The sequence below is a fragment of the Anarrhichthys ocellatus genome, unplaced genomic scaffold (genome assembly GCF_004355925.1).
Source record: "Anarrhichthys ocellatus isolate YVR2014 unplaced genomic scaffold, GSC_Weel_1.0 scaffold54, whole genome shotgun sequence".
NCBI classification, from domain to species: domain Eukaryota; kingdom Metazoa; phylum Chordata; class Actinopteri; order Perciformes; family Anarhichadidae; genus Anarrhichthys; species Anarrhichthys ocellatus.
The window spans coordinates 631,063-652,624 of record NW_022280084.1 but is presented as its reverse complement, the minus strand read 5'-3'; the positions used below and the strand labels follow the sequence as shown (position 1 = coordinate 652,624).

Sequence of the window (21,562 nt, the reverse complement as noted above, 5' to 3'; positions counted from 1 at the left end):
ACACACACACACACACACACACACACACACACACACACACACACACAAACACACACACACACACCTCGGCTTTCCTTTCCTAATTATGTTCACAGATCAGCCGGTAATTGAAGCTTCCAGACCGAAGAATGACTCTGGTTGTTTCTCCAGTAAAGCTCTGAGGACGTGTGATTTACAGAATGTGTCTGTCGATTAAATCTTGTGTTAGCGGGAATATCATACCGACCAACCTTTAAAATACGATGAAAAGTGTGTTTAACTTTTGTATCCTTTTATTCACTCTTCATATACTTTAAAAAAATATCAAAATGAAAAGAAAACCTGCATGGAACTCTATTTCCATTTCAAAAACTTGTAAAACTATGAAGGCGGCCTCAGGACGTCTGACAGTGAAACCCTGGGAGCAGCTTTCAGCACGGATTATCACCCCCCCCATTTGAATTCTATACATGTCCCTCTGTGGTCTGAGCAGACACGACTACAATCCCCGTTCAATTACTCTTCAGAAATCGATTGATCTTGCATGATGCGGAGGACTGAGCTCCCCTCCCCCTCAAAATAAACTCGCAATCTCACAACGGGGCACGAAGAAAAGCAGCCGACGTTAGACGTTCAGATAAAACGAAGCTGATACGGAGGCGTGATTTACTTTATGAATTTTCAACAACGAATGACACGATATTGTTTATAACAGGGTGATGTCACAGAGACTTAGATGAGAAGGTCCATATAACTCATTTATGTGCACCGTGGCGCGACAGTGGATTAGCTTAGTTTAGCATAAACACTTCCAATATGCCTATCAACGCTTTTTGAATGAGTCCGATGAAGCTCTGAGTCAAGCGTCCACAGATCCTTGATGGTACACTTTATGGGCTACATGTGAGATCGCTACCACAAACGTTTCTGGTTTATTTTTTCAGACTAAACAATAAGTTCATCTTTAGCTGTTTGTTTTTGTTTTGTATAATTCTGTTTTATAACGAACGAACCACGGACAGATTTCTGACCTCTGCTGTCATATCAGGTTGAGGACTGTGAATGTGTGTAGATTAACGAACCAAACTCAGCAAGATGTTTGAAATGTAAATGTTAGATTGTTTAAATAAGTTGTGTTTTTTGCAGTGTGTCATATATCGGCCTCCTGGCCACAAACTCCTTTCTGTTCAGATTCATGTGTGTGTGTGTGTGTGTGTGTGTGTTACCTTGGTCTGAACCATTCCCGGCCTCTGATCCCGCAGGTGCTCCAGAGTCGCTGCAATATCAATCTCCTTAGCACCTGTCAGACACACACACACAGAGACACACACACACACACACACACCCACACACAGATATAAGAAATGTTGTAGGATTGTGTTCAAAGCGCCACCTTGATAATCCAGCTAACATCTGTCAATCTGCTGTTTATACCCACTCCCTTCAGAGCGGCAACAGGCCATTACATTCATACTCTTTTGCACACACACACACACACACACATCGAGGTGGTGGTGTTTTGTAGTCGGGATGAAAATAGAAAAGATAAAGGGAGGAAGATAAACTGTTGGAGGGGACTTTGTGAGGGGAATCACAGGCCCACATGTCCGTTGGGTCTTTTTCTAAAGGAAACTGAGCCGATCGTCGTCGGCCGTTTGATAGTCGTCCTGTAGCCTTTGAGCTCGTGAAGGTTGCCCACCAGAGCTCTGTCAGCCCCTGCCAAAATCTGACATGCCAGTTGTGTGTGTGTGTGTGTGTGTGTGTGTGTGTGTTGGTCTCAGTTTAGTTGCCAGTCAGCCTGTCGGCGTGCCAGACTGGCAAGACGCCCCACAGCTGACGTCTGATTATCATCAGACATTGTGATGTATGACGAACAGATTATAATCCTTTTAGAGACAAACACTGTAACAACGGTTAGAGTACGGTTTTATAGCCTTTAAATTCTGTACTTTTAGCTGACGCCATCTTGGTTTTTTTGGAACCAGAAGTGACATGAGAAGGTTGAGAACAACCAACAATGAATACGACATTTTTAAGTGACCAAAAATGTTACAATCAACTTTCATGAAGTGAAAACACACTGAGAAAGGGTTAATGTTGTAAGACGGAAACACGGACAACGCCGTGTTAGAGACCTGTCAATCACCGTGTAGCCCCGCCCTAAAGCATCCCCTGCTTTATGGTCTGTTTGACTCTAAATGGACCATAATGTACTAAATGAACATCATGCTGTATTGAAGAAGACTTGAAACTAGAGATTGAGACCATAAACTCATGTTTATAATGTTTACTGAGGTAATAAATCAAGAGAGAAGTAGAGTCATTTTCTCATAGACTTCTATACAACCAGAGGAGTCGCCCCCTGGTGGACACTAGAGAGAATGCAAGTCATTTTCTTTCCAAAATGTTTTTCTACAATATTCCGGGTGTGTTGCAGTCTGTTTGACATCGTCTTATTCATTTTCCACCTTTTCAAGATTTTACCAAACCTTAGACGTTTATGTTTTCAAGTCTGAAGTGAAGTTGCAGTCGAGCCGGACTCTGAACCTGACTTGAGACCTGAACCACCCTGGTTCAGGTCTCAAGTCTCCAGTCTACTGTTTCAGTGTCACGTCAATAACCGAGCAGTTTATCCGTTGATGTGTTGTTAATAGCATTCATTCATCAATATCATATATACTTGTATTGCTTTATATGCTGGCAGATATAGATTTGATGATTACGTCAATATTTTAGGATACATAGATCCAAAGCAAGCATTAAATGTTTCACACAATATACAACATTGTTTTGCTGTATTTCCGTTGTTAAAGATGGAATCAGCTGTGAAATTTACTACTTCAAGATTACTTTAATTCATCATAGTAACTGTAAAATATTCTGCCTCAGTATTTAAATTACCGCAAAAATGTTTTTTTCCCTTTTTTTTACATTATAAAGTTTTTTTGTTGGCTGATAAATTGTCATTGAGTCTTTCTTTCATTCTTATATCATAAGGTGTCCTCAGAACTCACACTTGGGTCGGACTGTAAGGAGTGAAAAGGGCTGCGAGCTTGGAAACGGTGATAAAAGGAAGGTTGAGGTGAGGTGTTCATGTTGACACAAAAAAACAGGACATCTAAGGTTCGATGCTCTTAACGCGTTGATGAAACATAATGCTATTTAAATACATTAATGTGGATTTCTTTTGGTAAAGAACATTTATTTTAATGGCCTTACGTCATCTCATAGGAGCAGAACGTAGGCGCACAACCGCTCGTTTAAAAGGAGCAGAGGACGCAAAATAATACAAGAAAGACGATTCGAAAGGACAGAAGGGAAAAAAATAGATGTTAAAGGGGAAAGGAAGACGTCTGAAAGAGGAAACAGATGAAGACTTGGAGAGAAAAGAGACGAGAGAGAGAGAGAGAGAGAGAGAGAGAGGGGGGGGGGGGGGGACAGTTACATTCACAAAAAACAAGAGAAAGAAAAACACATTTAATTTGTTGTCTCTCCTCCTCCTCTGTCCAAATTCTGAGGAAACAAAAAGGATTCCTCTTTGCTTCTCTATCGTAGTGACACATTAACATTTCTTCTTCGTGGGTGCACGAGGAGGGGAGTGAATGGTGGGAGAGCTGCTCATTCACACCGTTTTCTTATTCTGTTTCACAAGTTTTGTGAGACGTTTTTTTTTTTGTCTTTTTACAACACAAAAGACTCCCTCGAGCCAGAGAAGCTGCAACACGCTACGCACTGCTTTAGTTTAGCTTTTTCGGGGGGGGGGGGGGGCCCTCGGCTTTTAACAAGCCGAGGGGTATTGTGCAGGTCCTGATAAACCTCAAAATGGTCGGTATTAAAAAAAATTCTTTCCCTCTTTTCAAAACTCTCCCGTGAAGAAGATGTTGAGGGCGTGAAGAAAAAAGAGGAATGGTTTAAAAACCCGGCCTCGTTTTTAACTTCCCTTCTCTGTAAGACCTTCGCTTCAGGGTGGAGGTCGAGGAGGAGGACCGAGGAGGAGGAGGAGGGGGGGGGCTATAGAAGAGGAGAAGGAGGAAAGTAAAAGACAGACAAGGCCCTTGAGCTCACAAGCTGGATCTGGGAAAAGAAAACAAAAAAAGAGCGAAAAGAAACGCAGAGATGCTGAAAAGCTCTCCGGCACTCGATGGGTTTCATTCGATTCTTAAGATGAAGGGAAGAGTGGCGGGTGGTGGAGGTATGAGGGGGGGTGGGGGGGGGGGGGGGGGGAGAGGGGGGGGGGGGGATGAGAGAAAGAGAGGAGGGGAATGAAGAAGGGAAATCAAAACGTGAGAACCACAGCAACACCTCCTCAACCTCCTGGAAACACCGACATAATTCTGGGACAAATTCACAATTCATTCATTGGGAGCAAAATAGTGGGTGAGAGAGAGAGAGAGAGAGAGAGAGAGAGAGAGAGAGCATGGGGGGAGGGATGTTGTGTCTGAGAGGAGGAGGAGGTGGGAAGTGTCTTTGATCAGGATGGAGGGAGCCTGCAAACCTGGGGGCCTCTAGCTTCTCAGGACAGACAAAAAAACTCCAAAATCCGTGCGGTGCAGAGCTGAGAGCAGCCGAAGGGATTTTATGAAGCTTAGTTACTCACAGAGGTGTAATGCTACGTGAGATAAACTCATACAAGACAACACAAATAGAGACATTATTTTGTGTTAATCACTAGATGCCAACCTGTATTTTTAACCAGAAGAAGATGTGTTTATGATTTTGAATAACACTGAGCCTATGAGAGCTGTGGAGGAGCTTCAGTATGAGAGAAATAACCCTGTTGATGTTGTCAGGGTTATTTGGAGCACGGACCGATTACTGAACGGGCCTAATGGGTGCCGGCAGAAACTCTGGCCCAGAGGCCCCCTAACCTGTTGGGCCCCTGGGCCAGAGTTTCTATTGTGAAAAAAACACAAAAGACGCTAAATGACCACAACGAGACGCGAGACAACCAAAAAGAGACTCAAAACAACCATAAAGAGACAGATTATGACAACAAAGATACGCAAAACAACCAGATAGAGACAACCAAAATAACCAAAAACAGACTCAAAACAACCATAAAGACACAAAACATACGCTGAGTTATAGTATTACATTTGGACAATTAGAACCCAACTTCTTTTACTGCTAAAAACAATATTAATAGCGATTGGTTGATATTATTTTTGCATAAACAGGTAAGGTAAGCGGGTCATTTAACAGCTGAAATAAGCTAAATGCAAAAAAACAAAAACTGTTGTTGGTATTTCGACACTTCTATCAAATCCACCGTTTTTCGAAGGCGTTCTATGATTTTTTAAGTAAACTTAAAGTTAACTTGTCAGATACTTAAGTTAACTTAAGTATCTGACAAGTAAAGTATGTTTAGCTCAGATATGTACAAAGTGCAAACTCAATGGGGGGTTTCATGTTTTCCCTGCAGGACTAGATGTCCCTGCGTGAGCTTTAGCCGATTCCATGACGCCTCAGGTTCACGAAAAAACCTCTTCAAAGGCAATTAGATAAACTAGAAAAAAATGGAGCGAGCTGTCAAAGCTCAAAACTAAAGCTCTGTTTTCGTTCTCCATGAAAAGTTTTCTGTCAAACATCGAAGCTGCGTTCTCCTCGCAGAGATTTCCTGTCGAGCCGCTGAAATCCACCTTTGATGCTCACAATAAAGCTCACACACACGTCCTGATCTCTGATTCCTTTATGTCTCACTGACAAAGAAAGTCAATCTGTGTATTTATAGAGCGCTGCAGGAACCGATCTTACGACCTGGAAATGAGTCGGCATTATTTGCACTTCCTGTTCCCTCGTCTGGAAGTCAATGTGCTTTAAAAGTGTTTTTTTAAGGTCTGTGTTTAGCACAAGCGGAGGAGATTTTAACGATTTGTTCTACGATGTAAAATAGGTCAGTAAACGCCCCGCTGGTGAATTTAGAAGCTGCCTAAACGTCCTCACTAGAACACTCGTCCTCCTTTAGAAGAGTGGAGACGTGACGTCATGTGACCGTGGTGGAGTTCCTTTATAGCCTAACGTTAGCTTTGTACTTCATGAGATCATTAAAGTTCTGCTCATTCGTGTAAATTATCTCGCTGAAATAAACGTGTGTTTATCTTCCTGTCCTACAGAAATGCAGCTCTCTCTCCATGTGTCAGACTGCACCATGAAGGCCTCGGTTCATAACCGTGTTTTTATTCACGTTCCAAACATAAGAGATCCTCCTTCACTATGTGAAGACAAAGATCAAACTAAGTCATGGTGATACTCCGGTGCCTTTTGGGGCTCCAGTAGTGAGATTAAAAATAGATGTTTTTGTTGCTATAAAATGAAATAGAGATGATATTAGACATCATAAACTTGATAACGAACATTTCTTCCAGACAAAAAAAGAAAATGGATGGTGAGAACTTTTCTGTTTGAGTAAATTTGGGATTCAGGACACACACACGCACGCACACACACACACACACACCTATACAAGCACACACACATCCACCAACTCCCACCCAGCCCCGCCCTTCTCTCCCCCGGCCCCTGGGTGCTGAGAAGGGGCCCTCGATGCCCGACTGACCCTTTGATCTGGAATTAAAAGACCCAGGAGCTCGTTCTGCTACAGCAGCACCACCACCGTGGGACACTTCACACACACACACACACCAGCACACAAAGAAACAAAAAGATATGCGGACACACACGCACACACGCACTTTTAACATCTGTGAAAAGCCGCTGTGAGTTAGGACATCAGGTTCCATCTTTACTTTACTAAGAAGTTAGAAACAACTTCAGAAATGAAACATTTCTAAAAGCATTTTACTTTATGACGTCATTTCACCACGGTAGTGCACCACGGTAAAGTGACCTCTATTCATGAAGATGAGCGATTAACATGACATACAACATGAGCTACTAGCTAACTGAATAGGAACAAATACCACACAGAAGATCTTGCAGCGTGCATGGAACCCTGCAATCGGAGGTTTCTCTTCAGGCACAGAGACGTGAGGAGAATACACACAGTGTGACTGAGGAAGAGTTGTCTGTAAATGTGACCACAAGCTCGAGCTTTAAAAAATGGAACGAATCACATTAAAGTCACTCGTCCCCCCCAAAAAAAAGGCACTTTAATTTAACATCACAAACTGCCGCTGCCCCATGAAATATTCAGTCCCCTTCATAATTACCACACTGTGTTCATTACATCATGCTCTAATTATCACGCTCTCGCAGTGAGTGCTGCCGACGCTTCAGATGAAGTGTTCACGGTCAACTCTTTTTGATTCAAAGCCGTTGAACAAAACTTTTCCCACCAGTTATTCCAGCTCTCCTCCTTCCCTTCCTTTATCTCTCGTTTCCTCGTCGCAGCGTGGCCGCAACGTCTTCTTTCTTTTTACTTTCTACAGAGTTTCATTGTGTTTTAACGTCACGGCAGGAAGGAAGCAACGTGCCGTTTGGTGCCAAAGACGCATCGACTGAGATAACAGAACCGAATTTGCAGCAATTAAGCAATAAATAATAATCAGTGTTAATGGCTCGGGGGGGCAACAGGTATTGTTTTGTGTTACAGATATCATTTTTACCAAATCATCACTGTGATTATCTATAATTAAACATATATTTTTTTGATGCAAACTTTGATAATATTGGTCATTTTTACAAGGAGGGGGAGGGGTGAGCGCCTCAGGGGAAAAAAACTGAAAACAAAACACAACACCCACCTTTAGCCATCTTGTTGAGGACCATGTCGATCAGGACGTAGGTCCCACTTCTTCCAGCACCATCACTGTTCAGGTGGGCGAGAGACCAAGACACAGAATGGAGATAGGAGGAGAGAGAGAGAGAGAGAGAGAGAGAGAGAGAGAGAGAGAGAGAGAGAGAAATATTAATTAAATGAAACAGTTTGTCAGATTATTACTTGTCATCAGTTAATGTGTTACATTCTTATTTTACACAACGCAGCTTTTTATCGTTAATTTCTTTCTTTTCATGATAATAAAGATTTTGGTTACACAAATTGGGATTTTCAAAAGAAAGGTCGCAAAAACCAACATGAGAGTGAAAACCTCTGGATCGTCCGCGTCATGTCAACGTATCACGTTTTTATTGGATGAAATGTTGAGACTTGAAGCAGCAAAAGTGAATCTACTGTAGATTTACAAAGTAATAAAATGTAAATGTTCAGTCTGTGCTTCTATTTAGTCTGCAGGTTAAATCTGTCCTTTGTCAATGTGTCCTGAAAAATATTACTTTCAAAATAAAACAATGTTAACGGGATCTTAAACTCTGTCTTGTCGTTTTACAGGGCGTATCAAAATGCAAAGTCACAATAACAACTTTCATGTTGGAAGAAAGTATTTGGAAGAAATAAAAAAAAACAGCAAAACAAAACCGTATTGTGTCAATCCTACGATGCTTTAATCCATCATTGTTTTACTCATTTCTTACATCAACCGTCAGCTGCTGTTCATTGTGACACCATCAGACCGACTGTTACACTTTTAGATTTATTCCCATAATCTTCCTAGACTAAAATCTTTAGTTTAGAAAAACTTGGCATTGTTTCTGGGAAGTCATTCCATCCCGCTGCAGCTGCACGGTAACGTTAAAACATCCGAATAACACCCACCCACACGTTTACTGTAACAACACCACTTATTTGTTGTCCTCTACAGTATTGATGTCACTGGGGTTTTATTTCTGGAGACAGACGCATCCTGACTCCAGTGTTAAGCAGGTGAGCACGTCGAGGTTTACGAGTCTTTTAATGCTATTTCAAGGGGGATAAAGGACTTCAAAGTAACAGAAAGGCAGAAGCTGGTTTTTATTTGGGTCAGGAATTAACATCAAAATATAAATCTGTTTAACAGCAGCGCTACATTTCTGTTTAATTTGACACGGATGTCAATGCATGTTCTTCTCTTCTAAAAATAAGGAAGGACAAAAAGCAACAACAGCTTTGAGTGCATAAAAACCTTATTAAGGCCTTAACGCCTTCACATACTTAGTTTTTTTTAAACTGTTGTTTTTGTCACAAGTGCTGCAAAAAAGCAATATTATGTTTTTTTGCACCGCAAATAAAATGCACGGACCACGGGCTGAGTTGCAACTACACTGAGGCTCCGTAGTCCAAACCAAGGCGGCAACTCTATTACCCCATAAACCTGGACAGAGGCCGCTCAGACCAGATTCTTCCGTTCTTACCTTTCACAATAAAAGCCCTACACATATGACATTTACAGACTAGTATTTTGCTTTTTCGTGTCGGGTGAGCTTTTGTTTTATAAATAATTAGCGCAACTCAACCCGTTACGCACAACGTGAACAAGAGTCTGATGAAAATATATTGACGCACACAAAAACCAACACAAAAACCAACACCCTCGGTGTGTGAAGGCGTTTGGTCTCTGTAATGTATGTGGAGGGAATATTTTGTATCCTAGATTCATTTCAAGTGTGTAAAATTAATGTCTGCACCCCGACCAGTCTCTTTCATGGGCTGCTGTGTAATCCAGCAAACTCAAGTGTGTGTGTGTGTGTGTGTGTGTGTGTGTGGTAGCTGGCATGCATCCATACTTCCTGAATATTTCATTTTCACTAGGGCCTTGGTTATTTTCTGCAAGCCCATACACACACACCCACACACACACACACACACACACACACACACACACACAGAGCTGTATATTCCAACAAACCCGGTGGCAGTAATTGAGCAGCACCAGCGCTGGATCGGAGTGTGTGTGTGTGTGTGTGTGTGTGGACGTGTGTGTGTGTGTGTTCCATACAGATACTATCACTCTGATCTCAGGTAGTTTGTGTGTGTCCACGTATGTGTGTGTGTGTGTGTGTGTGTGTCGTACAGGTTATTACAGCGTGATTAGATCTGTCGTATCGCTGCACCTCGCCAGCATCATTACAAGGCGATCAAAGATATGAGATGCGTGTGTGTGTGTGTGTGTGTGTGTGTGAGGTGTGTGTGAAGCCTGAGGGCTGTGAGTAAACACGTCAAGATGTCTGCTGCCTTCTCTCTCTCTATTTCAAATGAGAGACTGAGAGCGAAAGACAGGCAGAGAGAGAGATTCTTTAAGAGACAGAAAGCCAAAGACAGAGAAGTTCTCTGAAATGCTGCGTGATTACAGCATTTCTGCATCTTCTGTTGCGTCACTCTGCTGTCTGTGTACATCAGATCGGCCGGTTGGGTTTCGGAAATGAGTTTGCAACAATCCGAATGACTTGTTCAAATACACTGTAAATGACATGTGGCATGACTTGCATGCCAAGTCAATGGGAAGAAATGATTTGGTCTGAGCAGCGCGGATTGAGACGAAGACTTGTGCATGGACGATAAACCTCGAGTGAGGAATTCATGTTATTCCTAAAGCTCAAGACTCTTTCAAAGGTAACACGGGAAGAGGGAGGACGGTGAATAACAGTAACGAACTGCCTGGATTAAGTGTGTGTGTGTGTGTGTGTGTGTGTGTGTGTGTTGGTTCTATTCCAGTAACCTCTAAAGTCTCACTATGTTTCTAAACATGTTCTGTTACTCCCCAGAATGCTCGGGATGATCCAGATGCTCCATAACGACAGGTTTCGTACTGTGGTGAAGCAATTTAGTCGAGAACAAGTATGATTTCCTGATCCTGGAAGAGCCGTTACACAATATTAAATAATAGATCACTTAGTGGAGGAGCGAGCAGGCAGACATAACCGCTATCACAACAGCTGCAACCCTGCTTACGTCTATTTAAACCCTCTCTTGCTCTCACCAAACTACACACTGCCTCCAGTTGAAAGTTTCTCTCCTCCGTGGACAGTTTGTCCCAATTAAGTCACAACTTTTGGGGGTAATTTCTCATGTAAAATGTTTGTCGACCTCCACATAAGATATGTCTGTTTGAAGAAATGAAAAGAGAAGAAATACAGACTGCTGTAGTTGTTATTATACTTGCCTGCAGTGGACTATGATAGGACACGAGCGTCCCCGGTAGCACTTGTTAACTTTTCTGTAGAAAACACAGAACAGAAAAAACGAGCTCAGTGTTAACATCACACAGAAATACACACAGTCAGTACATGATGTATCCGGGCTTTTAGAAACCACCACCACAAAGAACAGCATGCGTAGCACTGTTAAAATGTTCCTTAAGACTGCCAGGTTTCAAATTAAGTTGGTTATAGTTGCACAACATCCCAAAAATATTTTCTAAACTTTTTTTTTTAACATATGAGTATATAGTATTGTATAGAAACATAAAATTCACCTATATAACTTCCTACCCAGTCGCCAGAAAAAATACTGCCATCGCTTCACTGCAGGTGAACAGTCTAGTGCCGCAACGTAACGGACGTCACAATGCCACAACGTAGCGTCACAACGTAGCGTCACAATGAACGTCACAACCTTAACAATGTAACGTCACAACCTAACTAGCCTAAATACCAATCGGCTTTAGTTGACTTTCTTACGTAATATTACGAAACAAGCATAACATTATGTAACAAGCGTTACGTCACCGTATATTTTTGGTTTTACACAGGACATTAACAGCGGTCTCCTGCCCACCTGCTGTAAGTGAAATAACTCAATCAGTTGCTCAACATACTGCGTCACTTACTCTGATTGACTGTGATCGGAAAAAAGACACATTCAACATATCCGTGGTCTGCTGACACCAACGATGCGAACTCTTTCTCTTGGCGACTGGGCTAACCATTTTCATCCAAAGTGTGAATTGTTTCTCAGCCCTACTTCAACAGTCAATCATTTTCTGAATTATTAAGAATAAGAACCAAAGATTGCACAACAGATACAGCATGAACATTTTTTTTAAAGATGCACTGCGTATCATAACTAGCCACCTTGATAAACCTGTATCCTGAAATGCAGAAAAGCTCTTTTCATACAGCGCTCATGTCTTATGTTGCTATCGACAGGTCTTGAAGTCGCACAGCTGAAACCCAATCAACACAAATACCCTGAGATGTTTTTTTGAAAGAATGAAAACCATCCCATTGCTGTATGTTAATATTCAACAGCAGACAAGATGGATTTGCATTCGTGTTTCTTTCATACATGCACAAAGACGCTGAGCGCTGCCTCAAAGTATGTGTTGAGAATGGCAGCTCCCCTTTAAAAAAAAAATTGTGGTAAAAAACTTGACACATTGTTCATCAAAATGCACAGCAGCCGCCGGATCTACGCAAACATCCAGCTCCTATCTGAGCAAGAAGCAGAGAGCCGTGAGTTTGATCCCAGCTGGAGACCATTCCTGATTCTATTTCATGGTGATAACTCCCAATAACAGCAGGAACATATTATGTAAAGGCACAGTGTGTGTGTGTGTGTGTGTGTGTGTGGTGGTAATCCATAATGCATCACTCAGTCGAGGAAAGAAAGTGAAATTTGTGACCTTCATTTGCTTGAACCTTCCTTGTAAATGTATTTTTCCCCAGACCGTCTGCAGAATATCTCAAAAACCTAATACATTTAAATGACATTTGTTTTTAAAACTGAGGCAGTCCTTAGATCATGTAATGACACCTGAGCACGCTCCTTCCACTGAGGAAGACCATGAGATGTGGTTGAAAGGTCTAGAAAAGTGAAGCCAGCATTCTTTCTAATGGCCATTAGGGGGCGACTCCTCTGGTTGCAAAAAGAAGTCTAATGGTATAGAAGTCTGTGAAAAAATGACCCTCATTCTCACTTGAGCTTGCGTAAGAATACAAATAGATATTTAGTGGTGGTTCCATTCATTTCTTTATGCATTTATTAACACTGAGATATGAAATGTTTTGGACATTTTCTCTTTTTTCTAATGAGCTTCTGCACTGAATCCTAAAATATCCAGATCCAAAATGACAGATTCAGAGGATCAAGACGCTGTGGCAGAGGCTGGCACAAATATAAGTATAATCTACAACTAGTCCTGACACATGAACCACGTGAACACAAGTCGAACCAAGAACAAACCTGCTGTTTTTATAACGAAAACCAATGTTGTGTTTTTTCGGAATTTCTGGAACAAACCACTAAATTGACAATATATGCAGTTTTTTTTTTTTTTGGCAGCAGGTTGTTTCCTGAGGCCAAGAGAGGAACACACAAGTGGGAACATCACAAAAAAAACCCCTCCGCCCACGTTCATCCTCCACCACACCAAAATTGAAAAGTCAGAGCTCGCTGCAGACAATTAAAAGTGATGTTACCATGGAAACAGCCGGGCAGAAAAATCCCCAACCGGCGGTGGGTGTAGAGAGGGGTGTGGGAGACTCGGAGGAAACGCCCCACAAGAGAGACTCAAGCTTGACGGAGAGAACACGAGTCAGACAGAGAGAGAGAGAGACAAAAGAGAGAAACCGATAGATGGAGCGGATGAAGAGGGAGACGGAGTTTGAGGGTTAGAGAGAGAGAGAGAGAGAGAGCGAGAGAGAGAGAGAGAGAGGGATAGAGAGAGAGAGAGAGAGAGAGAGAGAGAGGGATAGAGAGAGCGAGAGAGAGGGAAAAAACAAACTGATAGAGAGATCCACACAAGGCCAGATAAACCTAAACCTAAAGGAGACAGTTTCACTGAATCTACAGCGTGACGTTCATTTACACGCGTTTCACTAATTCAAACTGGAAAATGTAATTTGTGAAACGATAAATCCTTCATACAGACGCAAGATGTAGTTGAGGTGAGGAAGCTCCTATGAGCCACATTGATAAGAGAAGGTGTCGAGTCTATCTAATGGATCTCTACAGCAGCTTTGGGTTTACCCGGTCTGAAAAAAGAGACGTAAAGAAACCGAAATGAAAGCGGAATAGGATGTGTTGGAATTGATGCTTCACAAGATGAGCCAACGCTTCGTATGACGGTGAAATCATCGCAGAAAACTGTGTGTTTTACTCGTGCCCTGCTGACTAAATCATGACAAACAGACCGCTGCTCGTTCCCTCGTGAGAAAACGAGAAGTCGATGACGTCCGTGGATATTTTAACCCGAACGCACGACCTTTTTCTAAACCTAACTACGTGGTTTTGTTGCCTGAACCCAACCGAGTAGACTTTGTATGCATGTAGCGAGCGGAAACTAACACTCGTTGCTGGATCTCTTCGGAAAAATGGGGAGCAACTTTTCGTAAGATATCATGCGAACCGTTGTATGAGCATACGTTGATATTGTATGATCGGCTATACTGACATTTAAAATGAGTGATTGCAGAGAGGTTAGAGGTGACAGATAGACAGAATGCTTCCGTATCCTTATCAGGCTTTTAGCTGAGCTTTGTGTCTCTCATGCTCACCACCTTGTCGGGCCTTTAAAAGCTTTTCCAGGTGCCAAAAAACACCCGACAAGTGTGGAACCAAACAGAGAGAAGAACCTTTTCTCAGTGCAGATGTTTTCTCGGGAGTCAAAAAACATCAAGAGGGATGGACAGAAGGACACAAGAGAGAGACGAAGAGACGGACAGAGGGCGGGTGAGAGAAAGACAAAAGCAAGAGAGGAAGGGAGGCAAGGCGAGAGAAGGGGGAGGAGGAGATCGTAGGCAGTCAAGCAAACCATGAGCAAGCAAAAAGGCAAGAGGTCATCTCAGGTCACCGGGCACAGCGAGGAGAGAGAGGAAGGAAAGGAAAATAAAGGGAGACAGGGGGAGAGGGGGGGGTATAAGGATAGGAGGGAGGGGGTCCTTGAGGCCCCCTGGTTGCAGAGTCACAGTCTCCAATGATCACTTTTGTGACTATGCAACTGGGCTTATATTACTAGCTGCAACATCACAAAAATGACACTGGCAACCGCTAGTTAGCTGGTAAAACAGGGGGGAGGACAGAGGGGGGGCTGTAAGCAATGCTTCGGCTCAGTCAGTCAGTTGTGAGTGAGGTTAAAAAAAACATGCCGACACAAGCATATAGGAAGAAGAGGTCAGCCGGCCTCCTCGAGGTGAAAAAAAAAGGAAACACCGTAAAAAAAGCAGGGAAGAGGGGAGGTTGTTATTGTTCCATATCCACGGTAATAAAAGTGAAAAATATCTCCCTGTGTGCTTCCTTCATTGTGTTCTGACCCCGCCGCCCTGTGAGTAAAGGCAATATCTCCTAACTGATGAAGGGCGGCGACGGCCACCAGACCTCCTTTACTTTCTTTTTTTTTCATAATAGCCGCAACCACAATCTCCGACTGTCGATATCTCACCTAATTGATGTGCGCCAGCAGCGCGGCAACAACCGGAGCTCTATATATAAAAAAAAAACCCAGTTGGGGTCTATCGCTCGAAAAAATCCACAGTGACTCAGAGAAAAGGGGGCCGGGGCGGCTCCCAACTAATAGGCAATACAGTATATCAGTTTAGAAGAGGTCGAAGGAGGGGAGCGGCCGTAAAAAAAGGCGCCGGAGATAAAGGATCACTCCGGCAGAGTTCTCTCAATGCATCCCGAATTACTCTGTTATCAACTGGAAAAAAAACGCCCGGGATGTTTGATATAGATATTTCTCTCGCCGCATCTCAGGGTCACGAGTCAGAACTCCTGAAGAAGTGAGAGGCGTGAAGTTATTAAGGCGACTTAAATGTTTAGATGTGGGGGGGGGGCAAATAACTCAGAGACCTTCTATTTAACCTCCTTCACCTTCTTTTTTGTTTTAAAGGAAAAATCAAAACAAAAAAGAAACCGCATCCACAACCATCCCACATTCTACTATGCCAGCTAGCATGAAAGAAGATGATTGTGGTGCATTTGAGGACCTCCAGGTTGGACACTTCTGGTCAGTTTTCGACAACCCCTCAGTGGAACTCGCATGGACGTCGCGCTCGATGAGGAGTGACTGAATAGAAGAAACTCAAGGAATCACAAGACGTACGCAGAGGTCGCCGAACCCACGAGACTCTCCGTACTGTTCATGATCTTGACGCCTTTCATTTCACCAGATACAGATCGGCGAGACATAAAAAACTCTCCCTCATCGTGGGGAAGGGCGGCACATTTTCAGGTACTGTCACACATCTTATGTTATTGTTTGTGTCCATCTACAAGTGGACTCCTTTACGAATAAAGGCGGGGCTTTGTTCTACCAATGCAAAGACAAAGTGAGCAAAAGACTTTTTCTTTGGAAACATCACACAAAGTGCTTTTCTTGCTTTGGAAATTAATCTTGTTATCAAAGTTTTTGGTTTTTTTCTCCAAAGGCCTCTTTCCAAAAAGACTTACAGAAGTTTCCTCACGGCTTTCTAAAACCTCAGTGAGTTTACTATCGACATAAAGCGGGCTTTAGTACTCTATGTTCTTCAAATGACAAGGAGTTCAAAGAAACTAGGAAGAAAGAAAAATCCTAGTCTTGGCCAGTACAGAAAAACATGTTGAGCGGCGTATACCGTCTCAAGCACCCTCTGGATGTGGAGGCCTCTCTCGAATAGCCGGTCGCTTTGTTTGTGGCAAAATTGGCAGTGTATGCGATGGGAAGCCGCTGAGGGATCACAATCTTGTTGCTGCACTAGCAGCTCATACTGCTCATGGTTTGTTGGAGCAGCTCCACGAGGAGCGCAGTTAGCAGCGCGATACGTTAGCAGCGATAAGAACAAAAAAAGCTTGAAAAAAACAAGAAGTCTTAGTTTAGTTTCGAATATTTCTTTTGTTTTTTCAAAGGAGTTCCCTACCTGCGGAAGTCGAGGAGCGTCCGGCTGGTCTCCGGGACGTTCTGGTTGAGCCAGGTCAGGAAGTGGAACTGAGTGACGGTTCGCGTCTCGTTGGTCTGCATGTTCTTCAGATAGAAGCTACGAACCAGGAAATCGTCGCACCAGATGTGCTCGGACACCAGGTTTACCTGCAAGGACACAACAATTAACACAACTCGTACCAAATGTACAAGACATCACATTTCTGCTTACTAAATTGAGATGAAACTACGTGTTGCACGTGTCTAGATAAGACCCATACCTTCAGACATACAGGTAAGAGTGACAGCTCTCAGGCACGGGACATAACTCAACACTATACGCTTTATTAACCCTGTAACGTCCACAGATACAAAGAAAAGATGCTTCATGGAGCCAAACACCAATGGTCTGCCCCCTAAACAGTCACTTCTTCTGCCATTGTACCTCGTAGATGTGATACAGGTTGGATCCCTCATCGGGCCAGTAGTGGTAGCACTGCTTCACCCCGCTCTCGACCAGAGGCGTCAGCATAACGATGACCACGCAGCCGTTCTCCCACACCATCTGCAAACACAACGCACGCTCGGTAAACACCTCGAGACAGAACCAACGTCACCATCTGGACCCAACCCTCTCTCTTTAAGGGCCTCTTACTGAAAAAGGTACTCTCAGTTTTCTTACAGGTTTTGGTGTCTTCTATGCAATAGTATTGTAGTAATATAGTGTAGTATTTAGACCGTCATTCTCAAAAAAAAACAAGTTAACATAATTAACATAATTAAAACGGTTGGCTGTAACATAAATCTATCATAGATTATCTATAAAATATCCAATATCCTCCCTCTTTATAACTCTATTATAACTCTATCAACAATGTAGTTCTATCATAGAAAAACGAAATGTTTGTAAAGTTTGCGCTATGTTTCATTTTGGAAGGGTAGACGTTTTCTGTTCTTTGGGGGGGGGGGGGTGAAAATGAAATCTCAGTTTGAAACCAAACACTCCGAGACCTGTTTACTGCGTTTCAGACCTTGATATGAAACTACGAGCAAGGCAAGCGTTGCGGCACGAAAAAGTAATTGCTGCCGAGGCCGTCTCCTCCCACGACCGGGTCACTCCGCAGTGAGACTCGGCACGCGCTCGTATTTTTCCTGCTGGCACTCATATTGTCACAGCCGGAGGGTGGGCTGGCTCTTGAGATCCATTCGACTACGATCGGAGGTTACAGCCAGCCGTTAATGGAAGCCATAAAACAATACCGCTCCCACATCACACCGCGTTAGATTATCAAGATGGCCGCATCTGCCGTCAGCAGCAGCATCGCAACACCTTGCCGGAGAGTTAACCGTCGTTAATTACTGCACCGCTACACACACACTCCGCTCAGCCCCCCTTGCTTCCCTGATTGGTCTCATGGATCTAAAGATACGACGGTGCACTTTCTCTTCTTATTTTTTTTGAGAAATGGTGTTAATTTGCTTTAGCTGACAGGGTGAGAACTCGCTGGTGCTGGGACGACAAGTTCCCTCCTTTAAAACTTGTGGGTTTGTTAAAATGCAAATTTAATTTAAACTGTTATTTATCCGGGAAAAAAAAGGACTTAACTGCACAGTGTGCTCTTTTATATGATTTAGGGGCCTTAAAGTCACACTGGTCCATACATTAACATACGTATGTACGCTGGACACTGTGGTTTGTGTCCCTTTGGTACGTCAGCAGAATGCTGATGGGGAACACGCTCGGCGATGTGATGTACTGTATGTGGTGTAATAACGTCTGATTAAGGAGGCTGACGAGACGCAGTAACGCTGCGTAGACTTGGCCACAACACAACGAGAGGCCTGGATGAAGTCTGAGCGCTGAGGCACGTGAAGCACAGAGAGGCTATTTAATGAACCTGAGATGCGCCGTAGTTCTGGTCTGAGAATTTTACACAACATCTCTTAATGATCTTTTGAGCAGCGGGTAAAACCTGTTTACTGGATACTGACTGTTTGAGACGCACATCTACAGCAAAGACCTGAAGAAGGTTCATCGAGAATGTACAGAGAGCGTTCCACAACTTTTTAAAGACGATAGATTGGCTGAACGCACACACACTGTCAACAGAAACGCAGTGACATAATGTTGTAACACCTTTAAGTTTGTGATGTCAGTTAACCTGACTAGCATGCTGTTTGGCACATTTTAAATGGGTGGTTAGCACTAATCGCCACACAGCAAGAAGGTTCTGGGTTCGAGTCCCTTCTGTGTGGAGTTTGCATGCTCCTCTGGAGTGGGTTTCCTCCCACAGTCCAAACACACATGCAGGCGAGGTCAATGGAGGACTCTAAAATAGCCGTAGGTGTAAATGTCAGCATGGAGGGCTGTCTTCTTTAGTGTCAGCCCTGTGATTAACTGGCGATCTGTCCAGGGAGTTACCCAGCACCCCCGCAACCCTCAATGATAAATGGGTACAGCTAATGGAAGGATAATGGGTGGACATCTTAAATGAGCTGTCTTTTATGTTTCACTCAAGCTGACTAGCAGTTGCTGTGCAGTGAATCTACAGGAGCCGGAGATTTATTTCTCTTCTTTCCAGCCTGGATGGTAACCAGAGCTACTGGGAATGCAGCAGGGACAGGACTTGTTTGACAAGGAGACCTTTACGTCTAAGACACACACACACACACACACACACACACACACACACACACACACACACACACACACACACACACACAAACTCACCTACACTTACACACACCCTAATCACTGGACACACAAATACGCCGTGACTGGCCGGAATAACTTATCGATCCACTGGTCTTAGTTTCAAACCCAATTCAACATTTGGGACAGTGGGAAAAGTGTTTGTCGTCCACAGAATTAACAATGTGTCCCACTGTGGACTGGTGTATGTGTGTGTGTGTCTGTGTGTGTGTGTCAGAGGCGTTGAAGGGCAGTGAGCATGATGGTAAAAGGGAGTTTAATAACGACATCTACAAAACAAGCTGGTGTCCCGTGTGGCTCGCGGCACTAATAAAAATTGGTTAACTCTTGTTTAAGAGAGGAGAAGGCATTGACTTTTGTTCATGCATGTGTGTGTGTGTGTGTGTGTGTGTGTGTGTCTTTACCTGCCAGAAATCAGCCACGGTGGAGGGCAGAGGGCCTTGAGTGGCGATGTAGGCTGGGTTCCTGGGATCGTGATCCATCTGAAGGGAGAGGAGATGATGGAAGGTTATAATTGTTGATTATAAACTGAAATCAATATTAATCTGCTTAAAAAATAAGATGAAGAAGAAACTGCAAGTTATGAGTTCAAAAAGTGTCTCTAACGTAAAGTGTTGAGTAAAGCATGAGTAACCGGAATATTTTCTGAAGTTCGTCCAAGAAAGGTAGAAGTGATACCTTTGAGAGCGTTAAGAGCAGTGAGAATTCTAAGTTGGACAACCTCAAAGGCAAAACTTTTAGGTTTAATTCTAATAAAATTGTAATCAAAATGGAGTTGTTAAACTGACGCCTTCTTTTCAAAGTCTGTGCGAGTTATGGAGAACACATCCGCTATGAATCCTGGGAAAATAGGTTGCATTTTATGAGAACTTAAAATACAATGAGAAGTGAGAGGGCAAGAGCCCTATAAATAAAAGTATACCAATGAAATAATCTCAGCGTGGTCAAGGAGGGCCACTTCACCTCAGCACACAGCAGCGCAGAGATGATTCAGTGCTCTGCAGCCTGTTATAAACCTCAGTGCTTCATGATATACAGAGCAGTACCCAGGAAATGCAATACTGTGGTACAAGCATTACAATTCCCTCACATTGCATTTGTTCATGTCACTTTGACCAATTACCTCTTCTGTCTCGTTCTTTTTGTAAAAAAGAATCAGACGTTTCTAAGTTTGCTAGTATACCGTCTTTATCTGTTCATTTAATCACAGAAAGAAACTTATTGGTGAGACATTTTCCGGTAACTTCTTCCTTAACTTAATGGAAATTACAGAAGGATGGCGTAGGCGTCGAGAGCAAACCGACAGGAGACGAACGTGAGGTGAATTTGCGCGGAAGTGAGTGACACCCCTGCCTATTACCATGCAAATTGTACGGTAAATGCAATGATTGGGAAGACCAATTTAGCTGGAAGCAATTACAGAGGGAAGACGGATAATTTCTGGGGCTTTTCCTGCTCACAAAATTGTCTTTAATGGTCCTCTGTTCCCATTTATGAATGCCAAACAATAAATGCACTTCCAATGAACTTAAAATGTAGCAACTTAGCAAGTTAAAAAGGTGACACGGCACCAAGGAGTGCCTCCACAAACCTCCAGACAGAAATTGCGTTGCGGTAAAGAAATACCTGGAGGCAGAAGTGCACTTTCAAGACACCTGAAGGTGGTTGGCCAGAAAGTTACGCCCACGTACACTACAGTGTATGTCCCAAAGTATGTTCCATTTGGTCTGCGGCTGTTTTCCTCAAATTTCAATTCAAAGAAATCTTACCGCTACAGCATCTAGCGATATTTAAGTCAATAGCCTTCCTGTTACTTGGTGGCAAGAGTTTGTCCCTTTCGTGTTTCGGCGAGACAAAGTCGGCTCCATGAAGAAATGGTTTTCCCATTCCTTTGTAAGTCAGGTGGGCGGGAGGGGAGGTGAATGGGTCCAAGGAAGCCGCTGTTTGTAACTTGCGTACTTCACTAACCACACGTTTGTATGTATGTTTGTATGCTTGTATGTTTGTTTGTATGTATGTTTGTATGTTTGTTTGTATGTATGTTTGTTTGTATGTGTGTTTGTATGTTTGTATGTATGTTTGTATGTATGTATGTTTGTATGAATGTTTGTATGTTTGTTTGTATGTATGTTTGAATGTTTGTTTGTATGTATGTTTGAATGTATATATGCTTGTATGTTTGTTTGTATGTATGTTTGTATGTATGTATGTTTGTATGTATGTATGTATGTTTGTATGAATGTTTGTATGTTTGTATGTATGT

The 21,562-nt window shown here is 42.9% G+C and overlaps 1 protein-coding gene across 1 annotated transcript in view; it reads right to left on the bottom strand.

Annotated features, from left to right (window-relative positions):
* Window positions 1–21,562, bottom strand: part of LOC116396212 (receptor-type tyrosine-protein phosphatase N2-like) — a 142,930-nt gene that overhangs the window by 3,563 nt on the left and 117,805 nt on the right. The window contains exons 15-20 of the mRNA XM_031870675.1: window positions 19,704–19,781; window positions 17,032–17,151; window positions 16,588–16,754; window positions 10,914–10,967; window positions 7,683–7,747; window positions 1,206–1,279 (exon numbers count right to left, since the gene is read on the bottom strand). Coding sequence (XP_031726535.1) covers window positions 1,206–1,279; window positions 7,683–7,747; window positions 10,914–10,967; window positions 16,588–16,754; window positions 17,032–17,151; window positions 19,704–19,781 — 558 coding nt within the window. The remainder of the gene's footprint in view (window positions 1–1,205; window positions 1,280–7,682; window positions 7,748–10,913; window positions 10,968–16,587; window positions 16,755–17,031; window positions 17,152–19,703; window positions 19,782–21,562) is intronic.